This window comes from Numida meleagris, chromosome 5 (assembly GCF_002078875.1).
Source record: "Numida meleagris isolate 19003 breed g44 Domestic line chromosome 5, NumMel1.0, whole genome shotgun sequence".
Lineage (NCBI taxonomy): Eukaryota > Metazoa > Chordata > Aves > Galliformes > Numididae > Numida > Numida meleagris.
In genome coordinates, this window is record NC_034413.1 from 41,737,899 (window position 1) to 41,754,814 (window position 16,916).

The 16,916-nt window shown below is 45.5% G+C and overlaps 1 protein-coding gene and 1 long non-coding RNA gene across 9 annotated transcripts in view; one reads left to right on the top strand and one right to left on the bottom strand.

Moving 5' to 3' along the window:
- Positions 5,512-7,647, bottom strand: LOC110399462. Its single transcript, XR_002439216.1, has 4 exons — positions 7,579-7,647; positions 7,242-7,354; positions 7,085-7,145; positions 5,512-6,967 (listed from the first exon to the last, which is right to left on the bottom strand). It is a non-coding gene; the product is annotated as an uncharacterized LOC110399462 (long non-coding RNA).
- Positions 7,698-16,916, top strand: part of MYO1B (myosin IB) — a 97,076-nt gene continuing 87,857 nt past the window's right edge. For 2 of the 8 annotated variants that reach the window (XM_021398166.1, XM_021398167.1), the window contains exon 1: positions 12,764-12,920. In XM_021398166.1, coding sequence (XP_021253841.1) covers positions 12,801-12,920 — 120 coding nt within the window. In that variant the 5' untranslated portion in view covers positions 12,764-12,800. Of the gene's footprint in view, positions 7,801-12,763; positions 12,921-16,588; positions 16,690-16,916 lie in introns of those variants that run through there. The other 6 variants (XM_021398169.1, XM_021398170.1, XM_021398172.1 and 3 more) reach the window with 4 other exon arrangements.

Genomic DNA, 16,916 nt, shown 5'->3' on the forward strand with positions numbered 1-16,916 from the left:
CAAGACGTTTTGATTGTTCAAATATATTGTGTGTAATTTCTTGACTTAGCTTGGCAATCCCCACTTTGAGCATCTGTTTTACTTATACTGAAGCAAGCTATGGTTTTGCTGGGTTAAAATTTCCAAGACTGGATGCCAGTAGCAATGTGTTTGGCTAATACTTCACTCTAGGCCTGCCAAAGCAGAAATTCCCCAGGCTTTTAGCACTTCTGAGGTTCTTGGTTTTTTGGGGGAGTGTCAAACTTTCAAACAAGAGATGCATGATCCAGTGTTCATTTTGACAGACTTTGAGGGGCTTTCTGACTCATTTAGGTATCTCTTCCTCTCTGCGAAAGCAGTGCATGGAAGTTCCATAGTGATGGAAAAAACCTGCTTGCTTTAGCAGTGTGAAAGGGAGGGATCAGAGTAAGCTCAGCAGAAAGAAGTTGTGGTGATGAATGCTAAGCCTTGCAGCTAGTGCTTACAGCTGTGTAGAGGATGTTTTCTTATAATCTCATATTCTTGTCTTTATAGTTACATTACACTGAGTAACTTATTTTGTTTGCTCAGGAGATGTCTGCGTTTGGTGCCCTGTGGGACTGGAATATGTAATACTTGCTTTTTTAGGAACAGTATACTGAAGAAAGAGAATATCACATATTCTAGCTCTGTAAGAAGAAAATATTTGACACTTGTGTTTGTTTAATTTTAAATTTAGTTTAAGGTATTTTGTTTTTATTCTTTATCAGTAAGTGCCAACTGAAAAAATATAAGTCTAACGTCAGTGTTTAGTATTAGTTATTTATTTTTTAATTTATTGGTAAGACAAGACTACACCAGACTTCCCAGAGGAAGTAGTAGTTCAGCTGCATGATCACGCTCAAAGATGAAGGCCCCTCCACCCAATACTGGTAAAGTTTCAGTCTTACAACATGATTTCCAGAAAAGAAATTATTTGCTGAGCGCAAATTAAAGGGGAGCCACAGAAGGGGACAGACTCCTTAGCAGGGTCTCTGGTGATAGAACAAGGGGAAATGGCATCAAGCTCAAAGAGGGCAGATGTAGGTTGGATATAAGGAAAAAGTCTTTTACAGTGGGGGCAGTGAGGCGCTGGGACAGGTTGCCCAGAGATGTGGTTGATGCCCCGTCCCTGGAGACTTTCAAAGCAAGGCTGGATCAGGCCCTGGGCAACCTGATCTACCTGTGGTGTCCCTGTGCATTGCAGAGGAGTTGGACTAAATGGCCTTCAGAGGTTCCTTCCAACTCTAAGGATTCTATGATTCTATGATGAAATTCCGCTAAATTTCCTAAAGGCTTTGTTGCAGCAGGGGCTGAAATGAATGATGCTGCAGAAGCAGTTGCAACCCTTCCATTCCTGTTGGAAAGGATGTCAGGGACTAAATGAATACTACTGGCAAGTAAGAGAGCACTTACCCTTGAATTAGTTCAATCTTGCTTGCAGAAGATGGGCCTTTGTTTCTGCAGGCAGCTAGACATCTCAGTTGGCACTTTGTCACAACATTTTTTCTTCAAAAATCTCAAGGATAAAACTGCAGTATTACTGAAAACATCAATAGTAGTGATGCTGAGTGAGCCAGAGCAATAGGAAAGGAGTTCAGCCCTGGGGCAGGAGCGGGAAGCCCCAGAGTAACATATTGAATATTTCAGCAGCGATATGTTGATTAATAAATTCATGAGAAGCTATTATGCAACAGTATGTGGAGTACATGTTGTCATTGTTTAATTATTCCTCATGGCTATTCTAATTGCATAGAAAATAGAAAACCATAGCTAACGCTAGCGTGTCCATTTGTGTTTGCTTTTTTCCTTTTAGCACAAAGATTCAGCATTTCTGTTTTACTTGTAGACACAGAACCACCAAGTAAAAGCCTTTTGGAATGAGAACATGCCTTTCTATTTTGCAGGAGGGTTCCAGGGCAGTTTGCTTTAGTTGCTGGGTTTGCAAGGGCAGCCCAAAGCTCAGCAAAGGTAGCTGAGGCAAAATTGCATCAAATCCTGAACATTTTGTTATCTAAAGTCCAGACCTCGAGTTCAGCCAGTCCCTCTGAGGGTAAGCTCATTCCTTTTGGACCAACCACTGCTTAGCAAATAAAATCTAGCTGTTCAAAAGATTGAGGACATGATAAACTGAGACGCTCACCCATATCACAGTCTGGATGTTTGAACAGGACTGAGTTGTTCATTAACAGTGATGGCAATTAAAAGAAACCTTTCCTTTCATCTGAGCTCATTTAGGACCTCACGTATCTCAAACAGCACTGTCAGGAGTAGAGCAGCTGCAGACTAACAGGGACTGATGTCCTGGTGTCTGCTCTGACAAATCTGCATTTTCCTCATCATCTTTTGAGACCTCAAAATGGCAGCATTCACAAGTATATATGTGCGATGTATGGAATTCTTTGCAGCACTCATTCATTCCTCTGAGCCTGTGTCTGCTGGAATTTCTCACATGGAGAAAGTTGTTTAAACAAGAAAATGTAAATTAATGTCTTTTGTAGGAAACTTGCTGAATAAGGATCTCCTACAGACTTAGTTCTGTACGTAGGCAGAGAGAGTTTCTGGACTCAAGCCGTTCATTTTTCTCCCTACATTCAAAAATATTCATTATAGCCTACATAGTTTTGCTTGAAGTCTACCAGCTTTGTTTGCAGTAAAGAATCCAGCCTTCTGGAGTGTGCTATCCTTGTAAAGTTACTAGCTCCACTTCATGCACCATGGCACCCTGGAAAAAGTATTTTGTTCCAGATGCAAAGTCCTTGAATTGAATCACAGGAGCTTTCTTGTCACGAGTGCCCTTTTCAAGGGCTTGAATAGCATATGAGTCCTCAGCATCTGCTTCTCCGTTGCTTTTTCATGTTGCTTGTGGTCCTGTGCTTCAACAATTCTCCGCTGTTGCCAACACATCACCGACTTTGACAGCACGCTTAGCAGATGCTAAACCATTAAACAGAATGGTTCCCTGTAAAGTACGATGCAGCAACCCTCACACCCTCACTGTGCATCCTGTTACTGCAAGGTTTTGTGTCATTGTTCTTGCTGATATAGCTGCTAGATTTAACAACAAGTAACTTTGACTAATCTGGACTCTTCTTATTCATTTTGCAGAAGCCTAAGCAGCAAAATAGATAGAGAGGAGAGGTAGGCACCCTTTTTCCTCATCTGCTTCATCTGCTTCTCAGTATTGCTAAGATGTATGGTAGGACAGGTCCTTGTATTCTATGAAGAACAAAGGCAATGACTTTTGACCGGCTCCTGCACTGGGTGCTGTGCTGGAGGAAAGGCTGCCTTTTGATCTGTTTTGCTCAGAATCTCTCTCTCAACGTATTTTAAGGCAGAATGAGTAATTCAGCAGTTAAGCAGATGATTCAGATCTCACAGACAAATGATGCAGATGAAACAGCAGATTCCTAGCAGTTTTCTTTCTCCGAGTTGTGCTTTCCTAAAGGGAGTCATTGCAGAAATCATAGGGTTCTGCATGAGCCCTTTCTAGTTATGTTTTATATTAAAGCAGTAGATTGGCTTCTTTCATGAGTGTGCTTTTTCTGTGTGGAACTTGTTGAGTAATTGAGACCAAAGTCAACGGAATATCTTTGGTTACTTCAGAGATAACGTGCTCTCTGGATTGTTTCAATTAATATTTGTTCAGGGCTGTCTAAGCAAGTAGCCAGTCAGTTTAGCAAGGGTTATTTGGCAACATCTCTATTTATGCACAGGATTTGTGACCTTTAGAACAGCTCAGGACTGCTGGGTAATACCCCCAAACCAGTGAACCTCACGGTCCTGCACTCTGCAGGTCCTTGCAGGTTGACACAGCACTTTGGTTTACGGCCTCTCTCCACATTTCTTGCAACTCATAATATAAGGGTATTCCTTGATGAGTGGATATGAAATAACAAAGAGGGTGTTTGGAAGAAAACAGACTGTGATCATCTATTGGTGAGATCAATGAAAGCAAATGATTTAGTAATACCTATTATTGGATAATACGTGGCATAGCATCACCTATGCATGGTGCTCTGTACCATACGTATGAAGGATTTTATTATAATGTGTACACTTTGTTTGTTTAAAAATGATAATCTATGTACTGCATGAGATAATGATGACAGAGATTAGCTACATCATACACAGCCAGTGAAAGCTGGCAGTGATCATATAAGTTGTATTTTGATAGTCTAGTGATTAGTTTGCTGACATTTAATGGAGTACGTTCTTGGATTCAGCCAGGTGGTGGAATAGCCTGAGTAGCTGCACTGATGACGAGTTAACAGGGCAGTGCAGAGGAAGGTTGCATTGCTGTGCTGTGTTTCTATTTGGATGGAGTTAAAGGTTTGGCTGAGGCACCACTTAGATCACTGTAGCCCTGTGTCTTCCAGTAGAGCTGTGGTTGTCTCACTCTGCCATAGCTGAGGCTAGATTCAAGGTCATTGCTTTAAGAGGGCTGCAGATAGCATCTCTTACAAGTGCTGTGTTCACCTGTGATGGCAGCAGAAACATACCGTAACACATGCTGTTAATTTGCTTCTCGTTGGCAAAAACTCACACCCCTAAAGAGTTCACTGTGTTGTAATAAAGCTGGAGAACAAAGAAATTGCTATGTCTCTGCGTACAAAACAAGCATAACCTCCAGTGAGTAGTCAATGGTTGGGGAACGTAGGAAGAACTCTGATGCTGGCAGTGTTCAGATCTGCATTACCTTCCACAGGCTTTTCTTGCAATTAAGTTGGAAGAAAAACCGTCCTTATGTGCCCGAGCTAAGCTGATCTCTTTTCTTTAGCTAGCAGGGGAAGTGGAAGGCTCTGGGCCTTACAAAATGATGAGGAGGGAACTTCCAGCACTATTTTTTCTGAGTTCTTCTGCCATTTATTTTTCCGTGCTGTGCTCCACTCTGTTATTTACGCTGCTTTCATCGTTCCTGCCATTTGCAGAAGGATGGGCAGCCAGCAAAGAGGCTGACTGAATGCTCCATCCACCCCTGCTTTTGCTTGGAGATCAAAAGGCTTTGAAGCCACAGCTTGCATGGTCAGTTCCTGTTTAAACTCTAAGAAAAGCAGAAAGGTGAGAGAATCATACATAATTCATGGCAACATACGCAAAATAATTTCCTCATATGTAATTGTCTACACCAGGTTCAGTATTAATATTTATAAGATCTTTGTTAAGATTTCACAGCCTTCTGCTGAAGACCCAGGTCATTCTCCTTTATACTTCTGTTGGCTTAAACTGTGCAACACTGTCTTTTGTTGCTTTCATTTGCCAGCTTTCACTTTTTCAAATCCTAGAGGAAACAGGAGACCTGTTTCAAAGAGCAGTAAAAATAATGGTAAAGCAGAACTCCTCGTTAGAAGTCGTGATGTTGGAGAAATCCCACATCATTTCATATGACCGCACAGGAATGATCATTCCCAGTCTCCAGCAACTTATTAAGCCCCAATCTGTGACACACATAACAATATTTATTGTTATAATATACTTGTTTTAATTCCAAATGTAAGTTTACATGTACTACAGTTCAGTTCCAGCACTTCTGCTGGGTAATCGCATTCCCCAAAATAGTCCTGGTCTAATATCCATAATTCAAGAAAGTATTTTCCTTTTAACCAGAGTGCTCGATATCAAATGACCATACAAAGCATAAAACCACATCATTGCCACATTCATGTGCTTGTAGGAAGGAGGGTCCCCACAAATAGAGGTTACACGCAGTTAGAAATCTCAGTGTAGTGCAACTCTATCATTAAACTAACATATGTTGTGCTTGGGGAGCCACAAAGACGCAAGCATTATAAAATTAAAGAGTTCTGTGACAAGCATATGGAATGGGACAAGTCTATCCACAATTATTCTGCTGCAAATATTTTCAGGCTGTGCTTCACTGTATGCCCAGAGATTGCAGTGCAAATATTTCGGCAGTGATGTTTGTCTTCTAGTACTTTATTTTAATGGATACACTTACTCTTGAACTGAAAAGCAGAGACATTTGGGTAGTTTGACACTGAAGAATGATTTAAAGGCAACAACTGTGGAAACAAAGTTTCTAACATGTTGCTATTGTAACTCGTTTGTGCTAACATAAAGATCTCGTTAGTGCTAGTGATGGCATAGGGCTCCTTTCCAGGAGTCCTTTGTGAGGGTCCCAAACGTGTTTTGTGTACAAGGAGGTCCTTCTCTATCACAAGACCTTTAGCATGAAACATCCAAGTTGGGTTGACCTCTTCTCCCAACTTATAGGTGTAGACGCTTGGACTGCCCTACATAGGTCTTAGCTGCAAAGGAGAGAAATAACATGCTAATTGAAGGCATAGTGCTGTTGCTAGACAAAAAGGGAAAGACTCTATTTGGCAGAAAGCAGAGGCATTACAGCAAAATAGAAAGTTGGCGGTGTTTTGACAGGTGGGAATACAATCCTGTGTGAGATTCACAGTCAGAGAAAGCAGATGATCTATCTCCACACTGAATTAACTTACGCTTTCCAAAGCACAAAGGAGATGTAGCTGGTACAGAGCTGCTGTTTGCTCATGCTAACTTGAATGCAGTTTGTTTTGCCGCCGGTGAGTGAAGGATGAGCTGCGTTGATGGGAGTCCTCGCTTTCCCATTTGCTGGTCATAGCACTGCAGTTCTTCAGATTGCTTGTTGAATGTCTGCTGTTCAGATAGAGCTCAAACCCATGGCCATTCTCCATAATGAAGAAGTTAGAGACTATTATTGCTAAATCACTACGCTCAGTCTTAGAGCAAAATTTCTTGTCTTACGAGTGCTGTTTTTTGCTTGAGCTGGAAAGTGTTGAAGGCTTCCAGAGTGCGCTCAGTCCCACTGCTTGAGAGCAGAGGTATAGCTGTGACATTCCATGAGCATACAGAATTTTGTCATTGAGTACAGGAACAAGGACTAAGCTTGGTCTTGCGGCTAAGAGTGAGATTAGAAACATGGATGTCCAAATTGCGTTGCAGTTCTGTCAAGGATTTGCTATATTTTTTTGGAGGGAGGGAGGGAGTTCATAGAATCATAGAATCAGTAAGGTTGGACAAGACCTCTAAGACCATCTAGTCCAGCCACCAACCCATCACCACAGTGCCCACTAACCAGCAGTTACTCCTGCTGACTCAGCTTCCTCCTCACGTCAATCAGTACATATCCTTGGTATCTGAAAGAAAGATTAGGAAGACCATGCTTTTACCCCAGGTGTTACAGCCCCCTCAGAATACCCGTTCTGCTCCAAGAGAGGGGCAGTGTCGCTCACCTGGAGGGGCATGTCTGGGCATAAGTAATTCTGGTAGTCCAGCAGATGGAGTGAAAAGGACAAAAAAAGTCCAAGCTGGAGTTGTGTTGTAGCCTTCATATTGCACTGACTTGCTTTAAGGAAAGGAAAAAATTGGTCTCAGGATCAACATTTCTTACAAAGGCAGGACAGACCGAAGTGTAAGATACAGCGATAGCTGCTAAGTAAAGAGTGAGAATTGCCCCCGAGGAAGCGCAGGTAATGAGATATCTTCTTTCACAACGGGGACGAAACTGAATGTATGTTCCTACACTGCAGCACGGGAAGTGTTTCAAGGGAAAAGAGTCTCCCTACTCACCGGCTCCCAGCACGGCCCGCAGCCCCGGGGCAGGCGCTGTGCCCGCCGGGCGGCGCTGCGAGCCCGCCCCGCCCGTTCCCTGCCCGGGACCGCCGCCTCCGCCCCTCGCGGGCCGGGGCCGGGCCGGGCCGGGCGGGGCGGGCCGGGGCGGGGCCGGACCGCTCCCGGTCCCTGCTCCTGCTGCCGGGCGGTGTCGGGGCGGGAGGCGCCGGGGCTGCCGAGGTACGGGGCGCGGAGCTGCGGCGGGACTGGGAGCGGGGGGGCCGCAGGCAGAGGTGGGATGGGGCTTGCTGCTTCAAGGGGGACCGCGGCATCTGCTTCCTCCCGCCTGGAGTCACTGCCGCGGGAGCGTGGCTTCGCTCCATTCAAACGAGCGGCGGGGATGCGGGGAGGGGAGCGGAAAGCGGAGCTCCGGGGCTCGCTGCAGCCTCGCCGAGCGCATCCCCGGGCGGGAGGAGCGCGGCCGCGGCGTTCGGGACAGTAGTGCGCGCTGCACGCGGCTCCGGGGCGGCTCGCCCTTCCGCGATACGAGCGGCGCGGGTCAGGGGCTCTGCGTGCCTGCCGGGACCGCTCCGAAGGGTGGAGGTGATTGAAGGGAATGAGATAAAAGCTTGCCGCTCTTTCGACTTGCGTTAGTGTAACTGGTTGTCCAGAATGCAGCTCGGTTAGAAATTACCGCTGGGGAACGTAAAGGTCAAGGTAAAATGGCTGACGGTGCAGTTTTTGTGTTGAATCATGAGGTTCCCGTGTCCGGCTGTCCCATTGTTAATTGTGAATGAAGGCTGGCAGCAAGCTGCCCGTCTTTCCCCGGATGAATTATCACTTTGTCAAGCCCTGTGCCTAAAACATGGCTTTCCCCCAAAGCGTGCGGTGTTAGGGCAGGAGGAGTCGGACCCATCTGCTAGAGTCCGGAGCTCGGCTGCTTTCTAATGTGTTAGCGTTATCGATGTTGTCACACGTGCTTTTGTTTCCAGCCGTCCCAGCCTGGTTCTAAACACCTTTAACGTGGCGCTCCAAGCAGCGCCCGCAGCGTGCGTCTGCGCCGAGTGCCACGGCTGGGCCGTGCCCATTGTTCTGACAGAGGCGTGCAGTGGTCACCGCTCGTGCCAGCGTTTGCAAATGTTGGCATTGTGGGGCACCGCCAGCTCCCTCCCATCCTTAGGGACGGATGACTGAGAGAACACCTGCATGGTGTGGGGTGCTGCACTGGGTGGGCGGTGTAAGGGCTTGAGGCAGAGGTGAAGGAACTCCTTATAGCATCTTAGATCGCAGAAACTTGCCTTTTTATTTATCTGTATATAGAGAGATGTGTTTTTTTGTCAGAACTTAAGTCCTATCTGTAGGGAGGAACTCTGCACGAGAACAACGCCGGTGCACGGAGTTGAGTTGGACGACGCGTGTTAGCCCTTCAGCTGCTGTGCAAGGCTCTCTGTGCTTCTCTTCAGAAGGGCAGATGTGTGCTGAGAGCCTACCCGTGCTGCTGGGGGAAGGGAAAACGGAGTCTGGCAAATGGGAGGAGGAAGTGGGAGAGAAATTGGAAACATAAGCAAAGCCATTAATTTTTCCCACTGTATGCTCTTAAGAAACTGCTGGCAATGCTCTGAAGATACTCTGCCTCATGGAAGTGTCATGGACTTTCTTCACATGATCCTCTGAGATCATCCGGTTCCTCTGAGCTCTGTGGGAACAGAAATTCCTCCTGCAGGATTCTGATCTCATCTTCCTTCGGCAGCAGCCCTAGCAGAAGCTTGGGCTGGAGAGCAGCTCGGTGCTGCCGTGGCCCCTCTGGGCACCGCCTTGCCTCCTCCCGCATGCTCGGTGTGGCCATGGCTGGGGCGAACATGAACACCTCAGCTTCTGTTAAACACTACTGGTGTGTAGTATGCTACTGTTTGCTTAGTGCTGCTTGTATGCTGGGCTCTCCTGTACATCTTACCTTATAGCGTCATAGATTCACCAAAGTTGGAAAAGATCTCCGAGATCATTTTGTCCAACTGTCCATCTACCACCGATATTTCCCACTAAATGATGTCCCTCAGTACCACGTCTACATGTTCCTTGAACACCTCCAGTATGTTTCATTCATCCTTTTTATTGTGCTAATGAAGAGCAAACAGAAATGGAAAACGGTGACTTGAGTGATTGTATGCTTCAGGCTTGGGGAATTTCCTGAGTTTGATGAAAGACAAAAATATAGACTTCCTTTTTTCTTTCTTTCTTTCCATCCCTAATAACCATATACATAATCTTTTGCATTCTCAGAGCCTTTTTACGTTGTAGTAAAAGGTATCTAAGCAGCTTCTCCTGTCTGTTGGGGATTATGGGCAGAATTTGGAAGGCTGCAGTAGTGATGTCCGGCCCTTGAGTCTGTAACCTGATCCACAGCTTTTTCTCTTCAGCTGGGAAAGGAAGTAACAGCTCTGGTTACACCCTTATGTAACCTCGCCATTCACGTCCTCCAGAAAGAAGGAAAGCAGAGCCTGATTTCTGATGTATAAACTAGCACCAAGGCGTGCTTTGTCATAAGGAAGCAGTAAAGAATAGCATTGGTTTTCTTTTGTTTTGCCATACCCAGAGTGAAAAAGAAAATAAAAGTAAAGGTTTTTCTTTTGTGCTGATGGGGCATTGGGAAGGGCTGTGGCTCTTTGTTGTATCTGCTGCAGAGAGTACCAGAATTGCACAGGTCTGGGAGTCTTTCGTAGTGGGTCTCAGCATCTGTCTTGACATAGGCTGCAGTCTCAAAGCATTCACCCATTGCAGTTGTGTCCCATTTTGCTTATAGGCTCTGAAAGCTTTGCTCTTTCGCTGTGTAGAACTCCAGACTTCATTGTCTGAGCAGAGCGTGGAGGGCAGGATCTCCTCTTCTTGCTGACGGACAGCCCCTGTTTCGGGGGACAGTGCTGAGGGACAAGAAGGTGAGGTTCTCCAAACCTTTCTGTGTGCCTTCACATATATATAACTACATAAAAGAGGTATAGTAGGTGCTTTCCTCTTTGAACAGGAGAAGCCTTTCTGCTTATCACGTCAGTAAAGAAGGATTTTGTGTGACCCACTCTGCGCTTCCCAGCTTCCATCCTTCAGTGGGGGCACTAACTCTTTTCCATGCTTTCTAGCCACATTTGACCTAGGTCTTCTGCTGAGCTGTTTTTTCTCTAACTGGGTGGCCTCACCCCATCCTCCTCAGGCCTCGGGCACATCGCACTCCTGCAGTCCCATGTTGTATCTGGTGGCTGTGGACTGTGCAGTGTGCTCCTCAGGGACTGGCCCAGCCTGGGATGGGCTGTTTGAGCAGTGCTGGAATGTGCTTTTATGGTACGCGTGGCCATTTCCAGCGACTCCTGCCATTTTTGATGCTTTGCTCTGGGTTTGAAGAACCCTGTTGTAAAACCAAGCAGCTTATCTCACTTTTGCTTATCTCAATTTTAAGTAACTGTGGAGTCTTAAAGGGTTGCCTACAGACCTGAGACTTTTGACTAATGTGTCATCCAAATGGAGGGCTAGAACTATCCAAATTCTTTTTACAGGCAAAGAGCTAAGGGCATAACCACATGGACAGTGTTAGTGTTTTTCTTTTCTAGCTCCATGTTACTGGGAAATTTCCCATTTGGTCGCGGCAAGCAAGCTTCTCTACATTTCTAGCTACATTTCAGTTCTGCTGGTAGAGTCACTGTGGTGCTGGAAGCATTTTCGTGGGAGAAATGGAGTCTCAAAAGCTGCTTTTACAGATGAAGATGACTTATCCAGTCCCCTGCTCAGCTGCAAGACGCAGAAAAACAAAGATACCAGGAAGAAAGAAGTGTATAGGAAGGAGAAAGAGGGAATAGCTGTGAGGTATCTATGCTGAATAGCGGAAGAGTTGATGGTACTGCACTGTGGGAATTTCTTGCTGTAGATTTCTTCAGTTCCCAAATACAGTCAATGAGGAGAGGCATGGTGTTTTTTCCTACTGTCAGCAGAAAAACCATTTAAAAAAAAAAGTTAATGACCACAGCCTGGTGAGCATGGTTTTGAGTTTCCTGGGCCCACAAGTATGCTCTGTGTGCGAGGTCTCTTGTTTTTCTTTCCCTTCTCCTTTTTCTGTGGTTTTCCATGATTTTCATGGTTGGTATATTCTACAGCACTACTGAGGGTACTTTGAATTAAGAGTAGGAGCAATTAAACTGAAGGACTTACTATGGTGGGAACATTGAGGTTACTGGTTTTTAGGCACAGTGGAGCACATGTAATGTCCTGATGCTGTATTTTATGCTGACCTTTGGAAACCTGCACCTCAGAAACGAAAGTGGGAAACCACTGGGTGATAAGGTGTTGAATTCTGGATCTTGGGAAGGCATGAACAAAGGAAGCTGTGCTTACTCTCTGTGTCTCAGTGCCTTTGTGTTGAAGCTATTCATAGGAGTTAATAGTGTCCTTTTAGGTCGAAGAGGTATCCTTAAAGACCTTCCTGCATGGGACTCTTTAGAGAGCAGGAAAAAGAGTAGTGGGGAGTATGAAAACAAATCCCTGTTTCTTGGAGAGAATATTCCTGGTTGTGGTTGTGAAGATTGCGGGAATGTTCTGTTCAGCCTTTGTTAACCCTGCTCAGCCGTGCTGGGCTCAGGGAAGAGTATGAGCAGAGAAGGGCTCCTGTAGGAGTGCGGGGGCATGGGGAAGCCATAGGGGGACGCAAGAAGTTGTGGGTACAGCTGGATTGTGAGAAGGTCCTCTCCAAGCGTTTTCCTGTGGTGTAGGAAGGGAAGCACTAGACAGGGAGAGGAAACATTTAAATTTCAAAATGAAATGGCAATTGCATTAGCATGAGCAAGAAGTAACTATTAGCTGACCATGAATGCGCTTAGGCTAGGAATTAGGCATGCTGCTGGAGCTATTTCTCATGAAACGTGAGAAGGCTGACAAACTGCACTCTGGAGAAGCTGTAGCATATAGTAGTCACGATTGTATGATACAGTGGTTTTGGCACCAGCCTCAAACACACAGAATAGACATAGCTACTGCCGTCATTGCTCAGTTACCCAGCTGTCAGGCTGCGGCGGTTAAAAGGCCTCTGGAGATTACCTTGAGTGATCAAAGAGCCTGAGGCTGTGCTGAAACAAAGCTTGCTCCAGGAGAAACCCCTATAAATCCTCTGGCAAGCAAGGGTACAGGGGAGCTCCTCGTACCTCGCAGCACACTTCTGACATGAGGAAGTTGTGAACGAGTCTTTTGGCTTCCAAAACTGCCAGATGGGAACGCTTGCTGAGACAAAGCAAGGGAAAGCTTGGTACCTGCGAGTGCATGTTGAGTTTGTCTGCCCTGAGACTGGCTGTTTTCCTTCCTCCTTTCTTCGTAGCTATTTTTGGGAGGTACGGTGTTGCATTTTGTTTGAGAATGACTTAGTTTATCATGCTAGATTTTAGTAAAAAGACTGTGTGTTGGCATCTACCCTCCTGGACTTTTGGAGCAGAGTGATTAGCATGTGTCGAAATGTAGCCTTTTGAACTGCCCGCATCTTCCCAGATGCCTCTTGATAAGGACGGAGATACACAGGAGTAGCTGGAGATACTTTGATTTAAAAACTGATAGCTTTTATGTTGTGATTTCAGGTGTACTAATGAAAGTGACTGCTGAGACTGAAAATGACCAAACTGGATGTTGTTCAGTGCTTCAGGCGAGCATACTCATCTAACAGCGCCTGTTATCTAAGCTTCTTCTGCCCTTGAATCATAGAATCATTAAGGTTTTGGAAAAGGCCACTAAGATCGTTTGGTCCAACCATTGACCCACCACCACTGTGTCCACTAAGCCATGTCCTTAAGTGCCCTATTTACGCTTTTCTTGAAAACCTCCAAGAGGAAGAGCATGGCTTTGCCTTCGTGGCTTGCCATGTCCTTCCCAAGGCAGCTGTGGATGCTGACTGAGCCTGCTGGGTGAAGTTTTCAGGAGAGGGAGGATTCAGTGGGCATGGATAAATCTATTGGGTGGTGTTCTGGACTTCTTTTCCTCTTGTTTTAAACAATAGGAAAGTAATGTGAAAATACACAGTACTCTCAGCAATGTACATTGCAGGATTACCTAGACTTTAGTCCTGGAAGAGAATACAAGTGCATGGACACTTGGACTTTGCTCTGTAGACCAGCCCTCAGACTGGACTCTGGGCATGTGATGGTGTTTCCCACTGCTCTAGCAGTCACGGGTATGCTCATTTATCACAGGGGCGTGGTGACGAGTGATTGTGGTCACCTCCAGTTCTTCTGGGATCTAGATCTTAGTAGATCTGTGCTTGTCCATACTCTGTTTTAAGTCAGGTTCAGCAATGTCTGGGACAACTTTCTGTGGCTTCTTTCCCTTCAGCTGTTGGAGCTGCATGAAGGTGTGGCTTTACTTGTTCTGTTAATTTATATTTTGTGTATCTTTGAGGTTTATCACCATGTTAAACGGGGAAGGAACCCAAAAATTTGAGAAGATTAGCCTGTATTAGGTGTATTAACCCTTTGGTATTAAGGTATCTTTTAATACCCCCTTACTGACACAGCACATTGGTGCTTGCTCCAGTCGCCCCACCACAAGCAGGTTTCTTTTGGCAGTACTGGGAGTGTGTGGTTCCTGTGCTGCCTGGAGGGCACAGCAGCTTGCTCTGTGCCTGAGTGCTTGTGTCAAAAGGAAAGCAGAAGCGGCATAATAATAAAAGGAGAAATTATATAGGTATAGATTACTGCTGATTGCTGGATTGCTCCCAGAAGCACAAAACCTCTCCTGAAAGAAATGCTCTGACTTTGTGAGGCCAGTTGTTTTCAAATAGTATTTTGTGAGAATCTGCTACAGGGGGATCTTTTGAAGACAAGCTCTGGTGTGGCAGCAAGCTGCTGCTGCGTCACATACAGCAAACAAAGAGGACCCCCCAAAATAAGTGCTACCTTGGTTTCCTTGCCCTGCTTCTGCAACAACTGTGCAAACATAACCTTTGGATTGGGTAGGATCCCAAAATATTGGCAGGAAGTTTCAAGCGGTAGCTTGAAAGATGAAGATAGTGGGTGTAAAAGGGCACCTCCTGCCTATCCAGTAGCAAAAGCTGGTTTTTGTTTTTGTTTTTAAAAAAATAATAACGAGGCTGTTTTCTTGTGTGTTCGTGTTCTGTACTGGCAACTTTTAAAATCACGGAATCGCAGTCTGAAGAACACTGTCCATTTGAAATGTAGTCTTTAGGGGAAGAAGGCAGGACATGGGGCAACTTTCGGTTTTACAGTCATGCTTTACTCCTTGTTTCGAGGAGGATTCAAGAGGATAGTAGTGAGGTATGTACAAAATAGAGACATCTCTTTCCTCCTGAGTATTTTATCCCTCTCTGAAGATGTGGACCTGGAATGACTACAAAACTTGGTGGTTAGACAATGACTAAAAAAGCTTAAATGTAAGAAGCAGCCATGGATCCTGTTTCTGCTGAAGTCAGTGGGAAGTTGATCAAAATTTTGGACATCAAAACTGCCTTGTTAGTGAAGACCTTATTTCCAGATGCATTGAAATTGCCTGAAGTGTTCTCTCTGTAAAACATAAGTAATTTTAAAAAAGCAAGCCCACATCCCACAGTTTTCAGGCTCCAGATAGCCAGATAGCTGCTCCACAGCTACATCCCCAAAGCCAGCGTGACTGCGTGACCCAGGCAGCTCAGCTTCAAAGCAAGCTGCCTTCGGAAACAGATCAGCCCAGAGTGCACTTACTGGTGGTGGTAATTGTGCTGTGGTTGCCATGCAGTCATTGCAAACAATTTGAAAGCTGGTACTGTTTGGAGTATGAAGTAGGAGTAGTAGAATAGATGCACCCAGCAGGCTCTTCCTGTAGTGGGCAATGTTCAGGATGGTGTTAAGCTCACTGATAGGTCAAAGGAACAGAAAGCAGCCTTAGAGAAATGTAAACCCAGTGCCTCTCCTTCCCCAGGTGTCATGCATTAGTTTTCTGTTAGGGAGGATGAGGGGTGAGGTTGCATATGCTGCAGACATGACTCCGGTTACTTTCTTTTTGTGATGAGGTCCAGTGCGCCTTTCGCATGACAGGGGTCATGTAGAGCCAAAACCAACCCCAGAACAATCCAGCAATAACAACCAAACCTCTTCCCTTTCCATCGATAAAGGACTGCACTCTTGCAGCCTGGAAGGCCAATGGTATCCTAGGCGGCACCAACAGAAGAGTGTCCAGCAGGGAGAGGGAGGGAAGTGATTGTCCCCCTCTACTCTGCCTTCCATCGCTGGAGGCATTCAAGGCCAGGCTTGATGGGCTCCTGGGCAGTCTGATCTAGTGGTTAGAAAACATGCCCATGGCAGGGAGTTGGAACTAGATGATTTTTGAGGTCCCTTCCAACCCAAGCCATTCTATGATTGTATGATTCTATAACTATGGTGCTGTTAATGAGGAGAGTTTAAGCTGCCGTTTGTAGCAGTGGGAGAAAACGTCCCAGTAAACATTCTTCAAACTTCCAAATAGAGTGTAATTATAGCACTTCTTTAAGCTGCAGTTGAGCCTTCGTCATTAAACTCCTAGAAGATGGTGTTGCTTCAAGTGACTGCGGTTGTTCAGCAGCACTGAAGTGGCCTGTTTTGTCCCTGAAAATTGCACAATCTGTAGCTAAATTGTGGCGTTCCACAGCTCCAGCCCACAGAGTGCTCATTTCTCCTATTGAATTCTTCTGGGCAAATCTTTTGTCATCTAAATTGCAGTCACTGGTGCACAACTCTGCAGTAATCTGATGTTGCTAAAGAGCCATTCCCATTGGGCTGATGCCTAATGCAAACATTCCTGCAATCTTAACACAAATATACCCCAGTGTTACATTTGACTGGTGCAATTTACTGGAGCTATTTGCTGTTAACTACTGAAGGAATCTGGTATGCATGGCTAATGGTCAGTGCCTAAAGAAAAAGAAGTTGCACAAGGCTTTCAGATAACAGGTCTTGCTTGGAAGTAAGTCGGTGCGAACATTATCTAATTCTAAAACTGCAAACTGTAAACTTTCCTAGTTTGGAAAATACTGGTGTGTTCAGTGGGGCTGTGGCACTGCTTGGTGGAGGAACAGAAATGAGCCTGCAATATATTCAGATGCTGGCCACATGGAAAGATGGAGAGCTGGAGGATACATTTTGGGTAGGGACTTATTTTATAAGGGCATGTAGCAAAAGGACAAGGGGAAATGGCTTTAAACTGCAGGAGGGTAGGTTTATACTAGATATTAGGAAGAAATTCTTTGCTGTGAGGGTGATGAGAGTCTGGAACAGATTCCCCAGTGAGGCTGTGGATGCTTCCACTGTGGAAGCATTCAAGGCCAGGCTGCATGGGGCTGTGGGCAACCTGGTCTTGAGGGAGGTGTCCCT